The sequence below is a fragment of the Pseudophryne corroboree genome (assembly GCF_028390025.1).
Source record: "Pseudophryne corroboree isolate aPseCor3 chromosome 3 unlocalized genomic scaffold, aPseCor3.hap2 SUPER_3_unloc_10, whole genome shotgun sequence".
NCBI lineage: Eukaryota > Metazoa > Chordata > Amphibia > Anura > Myobatrachidae > Pseudophryne > Pseudophryne corroboree.
In genome coordinates, this window is record NW_026967494.1 from 1,191,611 (window position 1) to 1,208,685 (window position 17,075).

General features: G+C 45.7%; 1 protein-coding gene across 2 annotated transcripts in view; it reads right to left on the reverse strand.

Annotated features, from left to right (window-relative positions):
• LOC134983214 (oocyte zinc finger protein XlCOF6-like) overlaps positions 1-17,075 on the reverse strand; it is a 126,524-nt gene that overhangs the window by 9,442 nt on the left and 100,007 nt on the right. The window contains exons 2-5 of one of the 2 annotated variants that reach the window (XM_063948952.1): positions 10,486-10,669; positions 9,503-9,581; positions 9,282-9,379; positions 8,609-9,152 (exon numbers count right to left, since the gene is read on the reverse strand). The exons of the other annotated variant lie outside the window; for it this stretch is intronic. Of the exons in view, the coding sequence (XP_063805022.1) occupies positions 8,609-9,152; positions 9,282-9,379; positions 9,503-9,539 (679 nt within the window). The 5' untranslated portion in view covers positions 9,540-9,581; positions 10,486-10,669. The remainder of the gene's footprint in view (positions 1-8,608; positions 9,153-9,281; positions 9,380-9,502; positions 9,582-10,485; positions 10,670-17,075) is intronic. 2 annotated transcript variants of the gene reach the window in all.

A 17,075-nucleotide genomic window follows, 5' to 3' on the forward strand; every position in this document is an offset into this window, starting at 1 on the left:
CCTAGCCGAGGTCTCTCAGGATTATTTTCCATATTAATTTATGATCTCCTAAGCGGAGCTGATATTCTTGGTACTTATCACCTTGCCTTTCCCGTTCTACTATGTTGCAAAAAAATCCCCTGCTGTTAATTATCCCAGCATTCTTCGTGCATGGGAGAAAGCAGGTTCTACTTCTCGTAACTCTTCAACTACAGATCGAATGTCGGATTTGGAGGACGCTCCGTCGCCGAAAGCTCACCTCACCACCCAAGACATCATCTCTATTGTCACTAAAACTATTCAAACTGAGATGAGGTCGACGCTCACGGAATTTAGAAATGAACTGACTGACTTGGGCACACGTACTGATTCCCTGGAATGTAAGATGGATGAGGTTTTCCAGTACCAAGCCGTGATTGAGCAGGAGCTAACGGACCTCCGCGGAGATGTCGATCTTCATGGAGACCACTTGGAGGACTTGGACAATCGGAACCGCAGAAATAATATTAGGGTCCGCAAAATTCCAGCGAGTGTTACCATGGAGACCCTCCCAGGTTTTCTAGAAGGCCTATTCCTGAATCTGATCCCCGGTACTCCGAAAGACCTGCTCCTTCTAGACAGGGCGCATAGGGCGCTCCGCCCTCGGCCTCCCCCAACTCAACCACCGCGGGATGTCATCCTCCGGTTCCACTATTACAAGACAAAGGAAAAACTCATGTCTGCGGCACGGGAACACCAATCCGTTGATTATTCCGGCACTCAACTTCAAATATACCAAGACTTAGCGCCTTCTACACTTAGAAAGCGTTGGGACCTAGCTGCTGTTACCAGAGTCCTCCGCACTCATTCTATTAAGTATAAATGGGGGTTTCCATTTCAGCTTCAAGTTACCAAAACTCAGTTAAAACCCCTGCTCAAGACTATGACCTTCTCAAGACTCTTGGTATCCTTGACACTCTACCTGACGAGCTTAGGAATCAACTCACTTCTGCATCCCCAATGAGGCCTATGGCACCTACTCCTGATTGGTCTATTAAATGACATGGCTTTCTTATAACCAGGGACATGTAACTATGCTTTGTTTTATTATTGTAAAATGTATTCCCTCCCCCCCCCCCCCCTCTCCCCAACATTCCGAACATACTGCTCTAGTTGTTCTAAGGACTGTTAGGTCTCTGGGACTCATGTACGATAGCCCTGCCTGGTCCCATCCAGACAATGATTGTTGTGCCTTGAATTGGTAAGGCTAATACTTTGCTTACTATAGCGGGACAGCCTTAGGCTATGGGCACGATATCGCAATTACTGTTGTTCCATTTCTTGTTGTAATGTTCATCAGTCGTTGACTACATGTTTTCATATAAGCCTGTTTGTTCTTCAGTTTTCTTTTCTTTAATATAGTATAGTTACTGTCAACGTAATTGTTCTATTATATACTTGTCTGGTCATGTCACGATTTGGAATTTCTTTTCTCATGTCTTCACCTGTTACATCTCCACCCTTGCGCTTGACCGCAGGACGTCTTTGTTCTTGTTTTCCATGTTCTGGTTCTTACTTACTGTTTTCTTTTATTGTCGCTACCCCCCACAATGAAGGGACTGCCTTGTTGGCACTACCCCTTTCTCTTTTGGACCCTACCCGCATTTAGGAATGGGTTCATTCTTTGAGTCCACTCTCACACTTACTCTATTCTGTTTCTCTCTATTTTTCCTAGTCTTCTCTGTTTGGCCACGAGAATGGTTGTTCACTGCAGTGTACTCTGATGACTATTACCCCCCCCCCATGACCTTGAAACTGTTATCCATTAATGTCAATGGTCTTAATTCCCCATTTAAAAGATCCATGGCATTTAATTTCTTTGCTCGGCACAAGCCGGATGTAATCTTTCTACAAGAAACTAATTTTAAAGTACCTCACCCCTCTTGAAACTGTAAAAAGTACCCTCACACCTCTTACTCTACTATGTCAGCCAAGCGTAGAGGCACTGCTATAATGATCCACTGTGATCTCCCCATAGTCATTCAAGATCTGTCCTTGCTGATAGTGGTAGATTTGTAATTCTCTCCCGTACCCTCAATCAAATTCCTATCACCTTGGCGTCCGTGTATGCCCCAAACATGCAGCAGGGTTCATTCTTTGGGATATTCTCTGACCAGCTCTCTAAATTCTTGAATTCTAAAATCATAGTAGCTGGGGATTGAAACGTTACCCTTGACCCCCTTTTTGATAGATCTCACCCTAGCACGGAGACGTCTGCTCACACAAAACTTTTACAAACATGTATCTCCTCTCATAACCTGTATGATAGCTGGAGAACTCTGTATCCGTCCGCTAGAGGTTACACGCACTATTCACCTCCACACAACCTTTACACTCGCATTGACTATATTTTTGTAGATCGCGACTCCACTCAAACCCTCCTAGGAGCGCAAATAATTCCTACTACTTGGTCAGACCACTATGCGATCATACTGGATATTGCTATCCCTCATAAGCTCTCGACCCCACGTGCATGACGTTTAAATGAGTCTCTTCTTCTTTAACCCTCCAACATAGATGAAATTAACGACATGGGGGGTAATTCTGAGTTGATCGCAGCAGCAATTTTGTTAGCAATTGGGCAAAACCATTTGCACTGCAGGGGGGGGGGGCAGATATAACATTTGTAGAGAGAGTTAGATTTGGGTGGGTTATTTTGTTTCTGTGCAAGGTAAATACTGGCTGCTTTATTTTTACATTGCAATTTAGATTTCAGTTTGAATACACCCCACCCAAATCTAACTCTCTCTGCACATGTTATATCTGCTCCTCCTGCAGTGCACATGGTTTTGCCCAACTGCTAACAAATTTGCTGCTGCGATCAACTCAGAATTAGGCCCATGATTCACACTTACCTCACTGATAATATTTCTCCTGATATTTCCCCTGCAGTGTTATGGGAAGCTCATAAAGCCACGTTACGTGGCCTTCTCATTAACCTTGCCTCGACTCACAGAAAGATTGAAGCTAAACGTATTCTTGACTTGGAAACCGAATTTACTTCTTTAACCCTTCTCCACCAGCGCTTCCCGAAAAAACAGCTATACACTAAGATTCTCTCACTTAAAGGACAAAAAAACAATCAGCTCACTCTTATGGATCCGCCAGAGGTTTTATGAAAAATCGAATAGAGCGGACACTTTGTTGGCTCGTCGTCTTCGGGCAATACGTACGCAGAATCATATACTTGCCCTAAAATGCTCTGACGGATCCGTGACTTGTGACCCTAAGGTTATGGCCTCACAGTTTCATGATTATTATGAATCCCTCTACAATCTATCTTCACCTACTCCTACTGACCCACTTCATATCACCACCATCCAACATTACTTATTCTCCTGTCGCTTACCGAAACTCACTGCTTCGGATCTAGAAAGACTTAATGCCCCTGTTTCCAACGAGGAAATTCTCGCCACGATCGCTCAGCTACGCCGATCGTCCGCCCCGGGGCCTGATGGCTATACAGCTATCTATTATAAAAAAAATTCACAGTCCCTGCTTCCCTCATTATTTAACTCTTTATTGGAACAAGGCTCACTGGATGCAGCCACCACCAGGGCCAACATCATCGTCATACCCAAGCCTGATCGCGACCCACTGGAAATGAAAAATTATAGGCCCACCTCACTTTTAAATACAGACCTCAAGTTGTTCGCCAAAATCCTAGCGAACAGATTGGCCCCATTTCTACCGGTTTTAATACATCCGGACCAGGTCGGTTTTGTCCCTAACTGGCAGGCTGCGGATAATACTCGCCGACTTATTAATCTTATCCACCTCTCCCAACGGGAATCCCTTCCGACCCTGGTGGTGGCTCTGGATGCAGAAAAAGCCTTTGATAGAGTAGCATGGCCCTTTATTCAACAAGCACTGAGAAATATGGGTCTACATGGTGCTTTTTATAATTCTGTTACCTCACTTTATCATAATCCTTCTGCCTCCGTTCTCGTTAATGGTCTTTCCTCCCCATCTCTTTCTATCAGGAATGGCATCTGACAAGGCTGCCCGCTCTCCCCGTTGCTGTTCGCTTTGGTGATGGAGCCATTGGCGGCCAAAATCAGACTGAATGCCAACATCTTGGGCATTGTAATGGGAAACCACAAATACAAAATAGCGCTGTACGCTGACGATGTCATATTAACTTTAACTGACCCGAGCATATCCCTGCAACACTTATTTGAGGAGATTTAAACTTATAGTTACCTGTCTAATTACAATCTCAATGCTGACAAAACAGAGATTTTAGATATAAATATGTCTTCCCAAGATCTGCGCCTCCTACAATCTTATCCGTTTAAATGGCAACACACTAAGCTTAAATATCTAGGCATCTACCTAACTAAATCTCACTTGACGCTGTACACAGCTAATTTCCCACGGTTATTTTCGTCGATACGCACTGACCTAGTCGGTTGGAACAAACTCTATATCTCTTGGTTCGGGTGCATCGCTGATGTCAAAATGAACATATTGCCGCGATTACTGTATCTTTGGCAGACTCTCCCAATCCACATACCAACTAAAATATTGAAAAATCTTCAGCGGGACATATCTAGTTTTGTTTGGGCTGAGAAGAAACCCAGAGTTAAGATGCGACTGCTCCAACAACATCGTACTTCGGGGGGCCTCGGCATGCCAGACCTGATTAAGTACTACCGTGCTACGCACTTAGCCTCCTGTGTTCTCTGGCACTCGCCTCCCGAGCAGAGACTGTGGACGCTTTTAGAAGCAGTAAATATGTATTCACCCTCAACTCTGTTATGGTGCACACCTCGCTCCCGCCTGACTTTGTTTCTCTTATTACCAGCAATACATTTTTCGTCATCGATCTGGGATCACTGCACTCGCTTTTATTGCTCTTATAATCCTTCATTGACCCCCTTATGGAACAATGTAGAGTTTCCTACAGGAACTGACCACCTTGCATTTAAATATTGGACCTCACACAATGTCCTTTTCTTAGTGGATTTAGCCCCACTCTATTCCTTTCCCTCATTTGCGGACCTACAATCGCGCTTCTCACTTCCTCACTCGGTTTTCTATAAATTTTTGCAAATCCGTCACTTTTATACTACCCTCTGTAAAACTGCTCACCCTACAATCAAAACTCCCTTAGAATCTTTGTGTTGTGGTCAACACTCCACAAAGGGTTTGTTATCTGCTATTTACCAAATCTTACTTTCGCATGATACCCCCGCGAAAGAGGCTCACGAATTGGCTTGGGAACAAGATATAGGGGAAACTTTAACCATCGAGGAATGGGCTGACATCAGACAGGAAATTGCTAACAATTTCTTGTCCATTCGTATCAAGGAAAACTCTTATAAAATCTATTACAGATGGTATTTAGTGCCATCTAGACTACAAACTATTTATCCTTCCTGCTCTGATAAATGTTGGAGACTTTGTGGGCAACGGGGAACCATGCTGCATGTTTGGTGGTCCTGTACATTCATCCATCGCTACTGGCGTCAGATTCATAAACTCATTTTTGCTGTCACCGATGTAGTCGTCCCCGACTCGCCCTTCCATTCTTTACTTTTGCGTCCTATCCCTGACACCTTGAGCCATCAACTAAAACTAATTAAACACATTTTAAACACAGCCAAATGCCAAATTGTGGCAAATTGGAAGTCCGTCTCTCATCCTACTCTCTCCGCTACTGTTAATGCTATATGGTCCACATACAAATTAGAACGCATTACCGCTGCCGTTCATGATACGCCAAATAACTTTATTCGCACTTGGACGCCATGGACATTGCACTTTAATGCAGAACCACCATTGACGACCATCTGACCCATCGCCTATATATATGTCTGAACTCTGTAATGCGAACAACCTCATCTGGCCGACACTCACCCCCTCCCCTTCTTTCATTACACTTACCTCTTTTTCTTTCTTTTTTCTCTTCTTTACTTTCCTCTATTTTTCTTTTCGCTCTTTGTATAATTGTATTGCTGTTTTTGGTATTTAATTGATAGGATCACTATGGGCCTTGATATTATTGTGTCTTGTTAACGCCCCACTTCTGTGTAACTCCTATATTGATCCACATTCTTTTTACTGTTCTTGTTTTTGTTCTTATTATGACAAAAATCAATAAAACTTATTAAAAAAAAAAAAAAAAAAGATGAAAGAGATTGTTGCGTCTCAGAAAGATCTGATTTCAGCACATGACACCCTTCAGGAAGACCTGGTCTCTATTCGTGATAAAGTCATTGATTTAGAAGACAGGTCTCGGAGAAATAATATCAGAATAATGGGCGTTCTGGATTCTGTTACAAATGCTGAGCTTTATGATTATGCCACGGTCCTCTTTTCAGAAGCTTCCACCTTAGGCTCCTGCCAAGGACCTTCTTATTGATAGGATCCATAGACTCCCAAAGTCCAAACAGGCCCCTATCCAAGCACGAGGGACACTCTGCTCAGGGTCCACTTTTTCACATTAAAGAACGCATTCTACGAGCCGCTTTGTCTTCCTCCCCATAGCTTAGTGCCTGGATAATCTGCGCTATTTCCGGATATTTCTCCTGCGACGCTGACCAAAAGGCATCTATTCCACCCAAGGGAATGTGCAATACAAATGGGGCTTCCCTACTAACCTTATTGAAATGCGAAACGGTGCCTTCACAGTGATACCTTCACCCGAGGATGGCCCTGCTATTCTGAAAAAGTGGGACATTCCTGTTGACAGTCCTTCCTGACACTTTACCTAAACCAATCCCGGAGGAGTTGTCTTCCGTATCGAAGTAATATGCTAAAGGAGTAAGACTCTTAGAGACACTCAGAGTTTGTTTCCTACTGTAACATGTGCCAACTGGGACTAAGTTACTGGGCATGGATCTATTTTTGGAACAAATTTATTTGCTCTTGGTATAGGTATAAAACGTATATTTTTATCTTCATTTCCTGTGCTATATAATTGCTATATGGTATATGGTCTGACATTCTTTCCAGTGTTACGTTTCATAATACCTTTTTAGAATGTTTGGGTGTTCAGGCAAAGCATGGCTGATTTGTCTAACATCCTGTTGGCCTTATAATGGTGTTGGTAGTACCTACATTGGATATCAGGCCATGATCTTGGCCTTTACCTCCTTTGGATACATTGAGATTTGATATTTCTTTGTACAATTGTTACTATGATGACTAGATTTTGCCTCTCGTATGGCTACTTGGGGTAGTCTGTGAGTTTCCCTTTTAGGCCCGACCGCCACCTTTTTCCACCTTTCTGTTACGGTACCCTAGTGACGGAATCTCTAGCTCCTTTATGGACGCTATTTCTGTTAGTCTCCCATTTTTGTTCCCTATTTTATTTTTTCTGATATTTGATAGTTTGAAATATGCACACGCCCTACAGACTCTATTGGACTTTACACAGATGATCCTAGATGTTTCATACCATGATCTGATCTCTCTCTATCACGGTGAAGTTTTAAGTCTTAATGTAAAAGGTTCTCCCCGTAAGAGATGTCTTGCATTAACATATTTCGCTGACCAGAAGGTGGCAGTGGTAGCCATTCAGGAATCACATGTTCCATTGCACTCTCCCCCTGAGTTTACCAATAACTACCCAACATGCTATATCTCCTGTGGTGTAGCCATCCTTTCTAAAAGATCCTGCCCCTTTCACCTGGAAAGCAAGTGGGTGGAATGCAATGGTAGATATTGGATTCTAGTTGGGAAAATTCATTATAAATATGTCACCCTCACTTCTCTCTATGCCCCTAATGCCAGACAGCCCCGATTACTTAGAGAGAGAAGGCCATCATCCAAGTGCCAGGGGACAGGTAATCAGCAGGGAATGTGCAGGATTCTGAATATGAGGGGAGAGCAGGAGTATAATAGGGGTTGATGGCTCCTGATGTATGAGATACACCAGAGAGTGTGGGGAGGAGGCTGGCCAGATCTCTGGGCTGGTAACACACAGTGACATAATGTGAGGGGGAGAGCAGGAGTATAATATGGGCTGAAGGCTCCTGATGTATGAGATACACCAGAGAATATGGGGAGAAGACTGGTCAGATCTCTGGGCTGGTAACACACAGTGACATAATGAGACTGGAGAGCAGGAGTAAAATAGGGGCTTATGCCTCCTGATTTATGAGATACACCAGAGAGTGTGGGGAAGAGACTGGTCAGATCTCTGGGCTGGTAACACACAGTGACATGATGTGATGGGGAGAGCAGGAGTCTAATAGGGGCTGATTGCTCCTGATGTATGAGATACACCAGAGAGTGTGGGGAGGAGACTGGTCAGATCTCTGGGCTGGTAACACACAGTGACATGATGTGAGGGGGAGAGCAGGAGTATAATAGGGGCTGATGGCTCCTGATGTATGAGATACACCAGAGAGTGTGGGGAGGAGACTGGTCAGATCTCTGGGCTGGTAACACACAGTGACATGATGTGAGGTGGGAGCAGGAGTATAATAGGAGCTGATGGCTACTGACTCCCTCACTGGGAAAATATATATTCCTCTTTTTTTTTTGTACCGACAGAGGAGGGTGTAGTATAAGAGATTGCTGTAGTGACTGAGCAAGGAGTAAATGTGACTCTTTTCTGTAATTAGTGTTTATTACTTACCTGTGGTGATATCTGTAGGGATTTCCTCCTCCTTACACTGCTGATCTCCACTCATATACGTCTCTTCTTCTCCCTCTATATCTTCTGCCTTTATATCAGTCACATATGTCTCTTCTTCTCCCTCTATATCTTCTGCCTTTATATCAGTCACATACGTCTCTTCTTCTCCCTCTGTATCTTCTGTTTTTATATCAGTCACATACATCTCTTCTTCTCCCTCTATATCTTCTGCCTTTATATCAGTCACATATGTCTCTTCTTCTCCCTCTATATCTTCTGCCTTTATATCAGTCACATACGTCTCTTCTTCTCCCTCTATATCTTCTGCCTTCATATCAGTCACATACGTCTCTTCTTCTCCCTCTATATCTTCTGCCTTTATATCAGTCACATACGTCTCTTCTTCTCCCTCTATATCTTCTGCCTTTATATCAGTCACATACGTCTCTTCTTCTCCCTCTATATCTTCTGCCTTAATCTCAGTCACATACGTCTCTTCTTCTCCCTCTGTATCTTCTATCTTAATGTCAGCGAGATATTCATCCTAAATAGCCCATAAAACAATATACATTAAAAATAGTATATTAATAGTATAATAGTATACACAGCTCCTCTACAGATCATATAGTGATGGTCACTTTGGTATATTGGGGAGACCCTAAATCCCTCCTACCTGATCCTTCTGTGGGATCCTGTGATTCTCCTCTGCACAATCCTGGGAATACAGAGGACGGGGACATCTCTCTGGGGTATCTCTGTTACTGGGTCCATCTGTAGGAGACACACAGTGACTGTGTAAATACACTGTATTTATGTGATTATCAGATGATGTGTGTATATAGGGGCCCCCCATACCTGCTCTCCCCTGTACAATACATGACCATCTCCTCTTACCCAGTGCTGTGTGGGGCCGGTGATTCTCCATCATCATATCCTTGTACAGACCCCTGTGTTCCTCTATATTCTCCGTCTCCTGCATGGAGACATAGACAGTGACATCATGACACATTATAGGAACCAGACACAAACAGTGATACAGTCATCACCCAGACACATCCCCTGGTGTTACTGTATAATGTCCCATTCCCAGCAGTCACCTCTCCAGTCATCACACAGACACATCCCCTGGTGTTACTGTATAATGTCCCATTCCCAGCAGTCACCACCCAGACACGTTCCCTGGTGTTACTGTATAATGTCCCATTCCCGGCAGTCATCTCTCCAGTCAACACTCAGACACATCCCTTGGTGTTACTGTATAATGCCCCATTCCCGGCAGTCACCTCTCCAGTCATCACCCAGACACGTCCCCTGGTGTTACTGTATAATGTCCCATTCCCGGCAGTCACCTCTCCAGTTATAACCCGGACACATCCCCTGGTGTTACTGTATAATGTCCCATTCCCAGCAGTCAACCGTCCAGTCATCACCCAGACATGTCCACTGGTGTTACTGTGTAATGTCCCATTTCCAGCAGTCAGCTCTCTAGTAATCACCTAGACACATCCCCCGGTGTTACTGTATAATGCCCCATTCCCGGCATTCACCTCTCCAGTCATCACCCTGACACGTCCCCTGGTGTTACTGTATAATGCCCTATTCCCAACAGTCACCTCTCCAGTCATCACCCAAACACATCCCCCGGTGTTACTGTATAATGTCCCATTCCAAGCAGTCACCTCTCCAGTCATCACCCAGACATATCTCCTGGTGTTACTGTATAATGTCACATTCCCAGCAGTCACCTCTCCAGTCATCACCCAGACCCATCCCCTGGTGTTAATGTATAATGTCCCATTCCCATTAGTCACCTCTCCAGTCATTACCTAGACATGTCCCCTGGTGTTACTGTATAATGCCCCATTCCCAGCAGTCACCTCTCCAGTCAGCAGCTGAATGATCTTGTTGGTGAGTTCCTGGATCTTCTGGTCACGGTGTCTCTCATGTATCAGTGAGTGAGGTGGAGGCACCGTGATGGGCCTCTGGGACCTTCTCAGTCCTCCTGTCACACGACGATGGCTGCTGGGTGTCTCACGCTCACCAGATGTCTTCTTCACACCTCTGTGAAATGGGGGAGACATAAATATCTCTGTAAATGCGCCCAGATCCCCTCACCTCCACAGTCATGTCCCTGTATTATTACTATAGATAATAGGCTTTTGGTACTTACCAGATAAATCCTTTTCTTTGAATCCACAGGGGGCACTGGAGTACTCTTGGGATATGGACGGTGCCATAGCAGGGATAGGCACATTTAAACATTTAAATGTATAACCCTCCTTCTCCCTCCATACTCCCAAGATGCCTTAGTTTTTTTTGCTGAGCCAAATAGGAGCGACAGAGAGGATGAACAATGGAGAATTATATATAACATTATAACATAACAGACAACTAGAAAGGTGACACATAACATAATGATCAACTAGAAAGGTGACACAACAATAGATAACTATCACCTTACATTTGAACAAGTCAGTGAAATTGTGTTACCATAAGAACTATTGAACTTACCACCAGCCAGGTGAAACTGCTCTGGGTGGGCGTCCAGTGCCCCCTGTGGGTGCAAAGAAAAGGATTTATCTGGTAAGTATCAAAATCCTGTTTTCTTTCTAATCCACTAGGGGTCACTGGAGTACTCTTGGGACCTACCAAAGTTTCCCCCTTGGGCGGAAGAGCTGTTTGGCACCAGTAACACTAGACGGCCAAAGCTAGAAGCTGATGCCGCAGAATTATCAAACTTGTAAAAGCACACAAACGTGTGCACTGATGGCCATGTAATTGCATGGCAAGGTTGCGTCGTAGAAGCTCTAAAGCCTGCTGCCCATGACGTTCCCATCGACTAGCATGAAAGTGTACCTGACGAATGGTCAGGTTAATCTATCTGGCCAAGGTCTGTTTGGAAGCTGGCCAACCTATTTTGACTGCATCATAGAGAACAAACAAAGTATCCGTTTTACGTATTGTTGATGTTCGGGCTACATAAACGCGGAGTGTGCGTACCACGTCCAAAGTAGCTAGAGTATCTGAATCTTCTGAAAAACAGGAACTACGATTGATTGGTTGATTGACGTGAAAGAAGATACTACCTGTGGTAGAAAAGCGGGATTTGTCCAAAGATCCGCTCTGTCAGTATGAAATACCAGAGACGGTGGCTTGCATGACAAGGCACCCAATTGTGCAACATGCCTTGCCGAAGCTAAGGCTAGGAGAAAATAGGATTTTAATTATATACCGGTAAATCCTTTCCTCGCAGTCCATAGAGGATGCTGGGGTCCAAATTAGTACCATGGAGTATAGACGGGTCCACTAGGAGCCATTGGCACTTTAAGAGTTTAATAGTGTGGGCTGGCTCCTCCCTCTATGCCCCTCCTACCAGACTCAGTCTAGAAACTGTGCCCGAGGAGACGGACAACTTCGAGAGAAGGATTTTACACAGATAGTGGCGAGATTTATACCAGCTCACACAAACAAGGCAAACCAGGCTAACTAGCCTGAAAACTCAGCTGAAGCAGTACTGAAACAGCAAAGAAACGCAGAACTTACCTAGGAACCAGGTTGTACTGAACCAAAGAACCAATGCAGGAAAACGCAGCACTGGACGGGCGCCGAGCATCCTCTATGGACTACAAGAAAAGGATTTACTGGTAGGTAATTAAAATCCTATTTTCTCTTACGTCCTAGAGGATGCTGGGGTCCACATTAGTACCATGGGGATGTACCAAAGCTCCCAGAATGGGAGGGAGAGCGTGCAGGCTCTTGCAGAACTGCTTGAACAAACTTGAGGTCCTCAGAGGCCAAAGTATCGAACATGTAGAACTTAGCAAACGTGTTCGACCCAGACCAAGTAACCGCTCGGCAAAGCTGAGACACCCCAGGCAGCCGCACAAGAAGAACCCACCTTACGAGTAGAGTGGGCTTTAACAGATTTTGGACACGGCAATCCTGCAATAGAATAAGCATGCTGGATAGTGAACCTGATCCAGCGAGAAATCATCTACTTAGAAGCAGGACACCCAATTTTCTTGGGATCATACAGGACAAACAGAGTCCGATTTTCTGTGATGAGCAGTCCCCTTCACATAGATCTTCAAAGCCCTCACAACATCCAAGGACTTTGAAGCAATTGAGGAGTAAGTAGCCACTGGCAGCACAATAGGTTGGTTGATATGAAATGCCAACACAACTTTGGGAAGGAACTGTTGACACATCCTGAGTTCTGCCCTATCTTCATGGAAGACTAAATAGGGGCTTTTACAGGACAAAGCCCCCAGTTCTGACATACGTTGCACAGAAGCCAAGGCCAACAACGTGACAGCCTTCCACGTGAGAAACTTGACCTCAACCTCCTGTAAAGGCTCAAACTAATCCGATTGCAGGAAATGCAACACCATGTCAAGATCCCAGGGTGCCGTCAGCACCACAAAGGGAGGCTGGATGTGCAGAAACCCCTTTCAAAAAGGTCTGAACTTCAGGGAGGACAGACAATTGTTTCTGGAAGAAAATGGATAAAGCCGAAATCTGGACCTTTAGGGATCCCAACCTCAGGCCCTTATCCACACCTGCTTGCAGGAAAAGGAGAAACCGTCCAAGTTGAAACTCCACCGCAGGAAATTTCTTGGATTCACACCAAGACACAAACTTTTTCCAAATTTGATGGTAATGTTTAGACGTTACTCCCTTCCTAGCCTGTATCAAGGTAGGAATAACCACGCTCGGAATACCCTTCTGAGCTAAGATCTGGCGTTCAACCTCCATGCCGTCAAACGTAGCTGTGGTAAGTCTTGATAAGCGAACGGCCCCTGTTGCAGAAGATCCCCCCGAAGAGGAAGAGGCCTTGTATCTTCCAGTAGAAGATCCAGCAGATCCTCGTACCAAGCCCTCCCTGGCCAATCCGAAGCAATGAGGATCGCCTGAACCCTTGTTCTTTTTACAAGCTTTAGAATTCTTGGAATGAGTGGAAGTGGAGGGAACACATACACTGACTTGAACACCCACGGCGTTACCAAGGCATCTGCCACTGCTTGTTGGTCTCTCGACCTGGAACAGTACCTCCAAAGCTTCTTGTTGAGGCGGAAGGCCATCATGTCTATTTGAGGTACACCCCAACGACTTGTTATCTCCTCGAACACCTCCGGGTGGATGCCCCACTCTCCTGGATGGAGATCGTGTCTGCTGAGTTAGTCCGCTTCCCAGTTGTCCACTCCCGGAATGAAGATTGCTGACAGCGCCACTGCATGCCTTTCTGCCCAGAAGAGGATTTTTGTCACCTCTGACATTGCAGCTCTGCTCTTCGTTCCACCCTGTCGGTTTAAGTAGGCCACCGTCGTTACATTGTCCGACTGCACTTGAATGGCCTGATCTTGCAGAAGCTGTGCTGCTTGTAGAAGACCGTTATACACGGCTCTTAGCTCCAGGATGTTTATTGGTAGAAGGGATTCCTGACTTGACCACCTTCCTTGGAAGGTTTCCCCTTGGGTGACTGCTCCCCAACCTCTGAGACTTGCATCCGTGGTTAGAAGATCCAGTTCTGAACCCCAAACCTGCGGCCCTCCAGAAGGTGAGGCAGTTGCAGCCACCAGAGGAGTGAAATCCTTGCTTTCGACGACAGACGTATCCTCTGGTGCATGTGTAGGCGAGATCCCGATCACTGGTCTAGGAGATCAAGTTGGAATGACGGGCATGAAATCTTCCGTACTGTAGAGCCTCGTAAGAGGCAACCATCTTTCCCGGAAGGCGAATGCACTGATGGACCGATATCCGGGCAGGCTTCAAGACATCCCGGACCATGGATTGTATCACCAACGCCTTCTCCACCAAGAAACACCCTCTGCACCTCTGTGTCGAGGATCATGCCCAGGAAAGACAATCTCCTTGTCGGCTCCAAATGGGACTTTGGAAGGTTCAGGATCCAACCGTGCTCCCTGAGCAGATGAGTCGTAAGAGCAATGGACTGTAACAACTTCTCCCTGGACGATGCCTTTATCAGCAGATCATCCAGATATGGAATTATGTTCACTCTATGTCTCTCGGAGAACCATCATCTCTGCCATCACCTTGGCGAAGACCCTCGGTGCCGTGGACCGAATGGCAGTGCCTGGAACTGATAGTGATTGTCTAACAGTGCAAACCTCATGCGGCGGCCAAATGGGAATGTGGAGGTACGAATCCTTGATATCTAGGGACACCAGAAACTCCCCCTCCTCCAGACCTGAGGTGACTGCCCTCAGAGACTCCATTTTGAAGTTCAAGTTCAAAATTGGCCTGACCGAACCATCCGGTTTCGGTACCACGAAACGGTTTGAACAGTAACCCTTACTTTGCTGATGAGGTGGAACTGGAACAAAGAACTCTGACTTTTCCAAGTTTTGGATGGCTTCCTGCAGGTTAGCCCTGTCTGCCAATAAAGCTGGTAAGCCTGATTTGAAGAATCGGTGAGGTGGGAGATCTTGAAACTCCAGCCTGTACCCCTGGGACACAATATCCTGCACCCTGGGATCCAGGCCGGACGACACCCAGACGTGGCTGAAACGCCTGAGTCTCGCTCCCACCCATCCATCCTCCAGGCTCCGCAGTCCACCGTCATGCTGAAGATTTTAATGTACCAGAAGCCGGCTTCTGGTCCTGAAAACCTGCAGGTGCAGGTTTTTTTGATTTTGTACGACCTCCTCTAAAGAAGGTGGTAGGAGGCTTGGACTTTTTAGTCTTAGCGGCCCGAAATGACTGCAGTGCAGATGAAGAAAATAAGATTTTACTTACCGATAAATCTATTTCTCGTAGTCCGTAGTGGATGCTGGGACTCCGTAAGGACCATGGGGAATAGCGGCTCCGCAGGAGACAGGGCACAATAATAAAAGCTTTAGGATCAGGTGGTGTGCACTGGCTCCTCCCCCTATGACCCTCCTCCAAGCCTCAGTTAGGATACTGTGCCCGGACGAGCGTACATAATAAGGAAGGATATTGAATCCCGGGTAAGACTCATACCAGCCACACCAATCACACCGTATAACTCGTGATCTGAACCCAGTTAACAGTATGATAACAACGAAGGAGCCTCTGAAAAGATGGCTCACAACAAGAATAACCCGAATTTTGTAACAATAACTATATACAAGTATTGCAGACAATCCGCACTTGGGATGGGCGCCCAGCATCCACTACGGACTACGAGAAATAGATTTATCGGTAAGTAAAATCTTATTTTCTCTGACGTCCTAGTGGATGCTGGGACTCCGTAAGGACCATGGGGATTATACCAAAGCTCCCAAACGGGCGGGAGAGTGCGGATGACTCTGCAGCACCGAATGAGAGAACTCCAGGTCCTCCTCAGCCAGGGTATCAAATTTGTAGAATTTAGCAAACGTGTTTGCCCCTGACCAAGTAGCTGCTCGGCAAAGTTGTAAAGCCGAGACCCCTCGGGCAGCCGCCCAAGATGAGCCCACTTTCCTTGTGGAATGGGCTTTTACAGATTTTGGCTGTGGCAGTCCTGCCACAGAATGTGCAAGCTGAATTGTATTACAAATCCAACGAGCAATCGTCTGCTTAGAAGCAGGAGCACCCAGCTTGTTGGGTGCATACAGGATAACAGCGAGTCAGATTTTCTGACTCCAGCCGTCCTGGAAACATATATTTTCAGGGCCCTGACTACGTCCAGTAACTTGGAGTCCTCCAAGTCCCTAGTAGCCGCAGGTACCACAATAGGTTGGTTCATGTGAAAAGCAGAAACCACCTTAGGGAGAAATTGAGGACGAGTCCTCAATTCTGCCCTGTCAGAATGAAAAATTAAGTAAGGGCTTTTATATGATAAAGCCGCCAATTCTGACACACACCTGGCTGAAGCCAGGGCTAACAGCATCGTCACCTTCCATGTGAGATATTTTAAGTCCACAGTGGTGAGTGGTTCAAACCAATGTGACTTTAGGAAACTCAACACAACATTGAGATCCAAAGGTGCCACTGGAGGCACAAAAGGAGGCTGTATATGCAGTACCCCTTTTACAAATGTCTGAACTTCAGGCACTGAAGCCAGTTCTTTCTGGAAGAAAATCGACAGGGCCGAAATTTGAACCTTAATGGACCCTAATTTTAGGCCCATAGACAGTCCTGTTTGCAGGAAATGGAGGAAACGACCCAGTTGAAATTCCTCTGTAGGGGCCTTCTTGGCCTCACACCACGCAACATATTTTCTCCAAATGCGGTGATAATGTTTTGCGGTTACATCCTTCCTGGCTTTGACCAGGGTAGGGATGACTTCATCTGGAATGCCTTTTTCCCTCAGGATCCGGCGTTCAACCGCCATGCCGTCAAACGCAGCCGCGGTAAGTCTTGGAACAGACAAGGTCCCTGCTGGAGCAGGTCCTTTCTTAGAGGTAGAGGCCACGGGTCTTCCGTGAGCATCTCTTGAAGTTCCAGGTACCAAGTCCTTCTTGGCCAGTCCGGAACCACGAGTATCGTTCTTACTCCTCTCCTT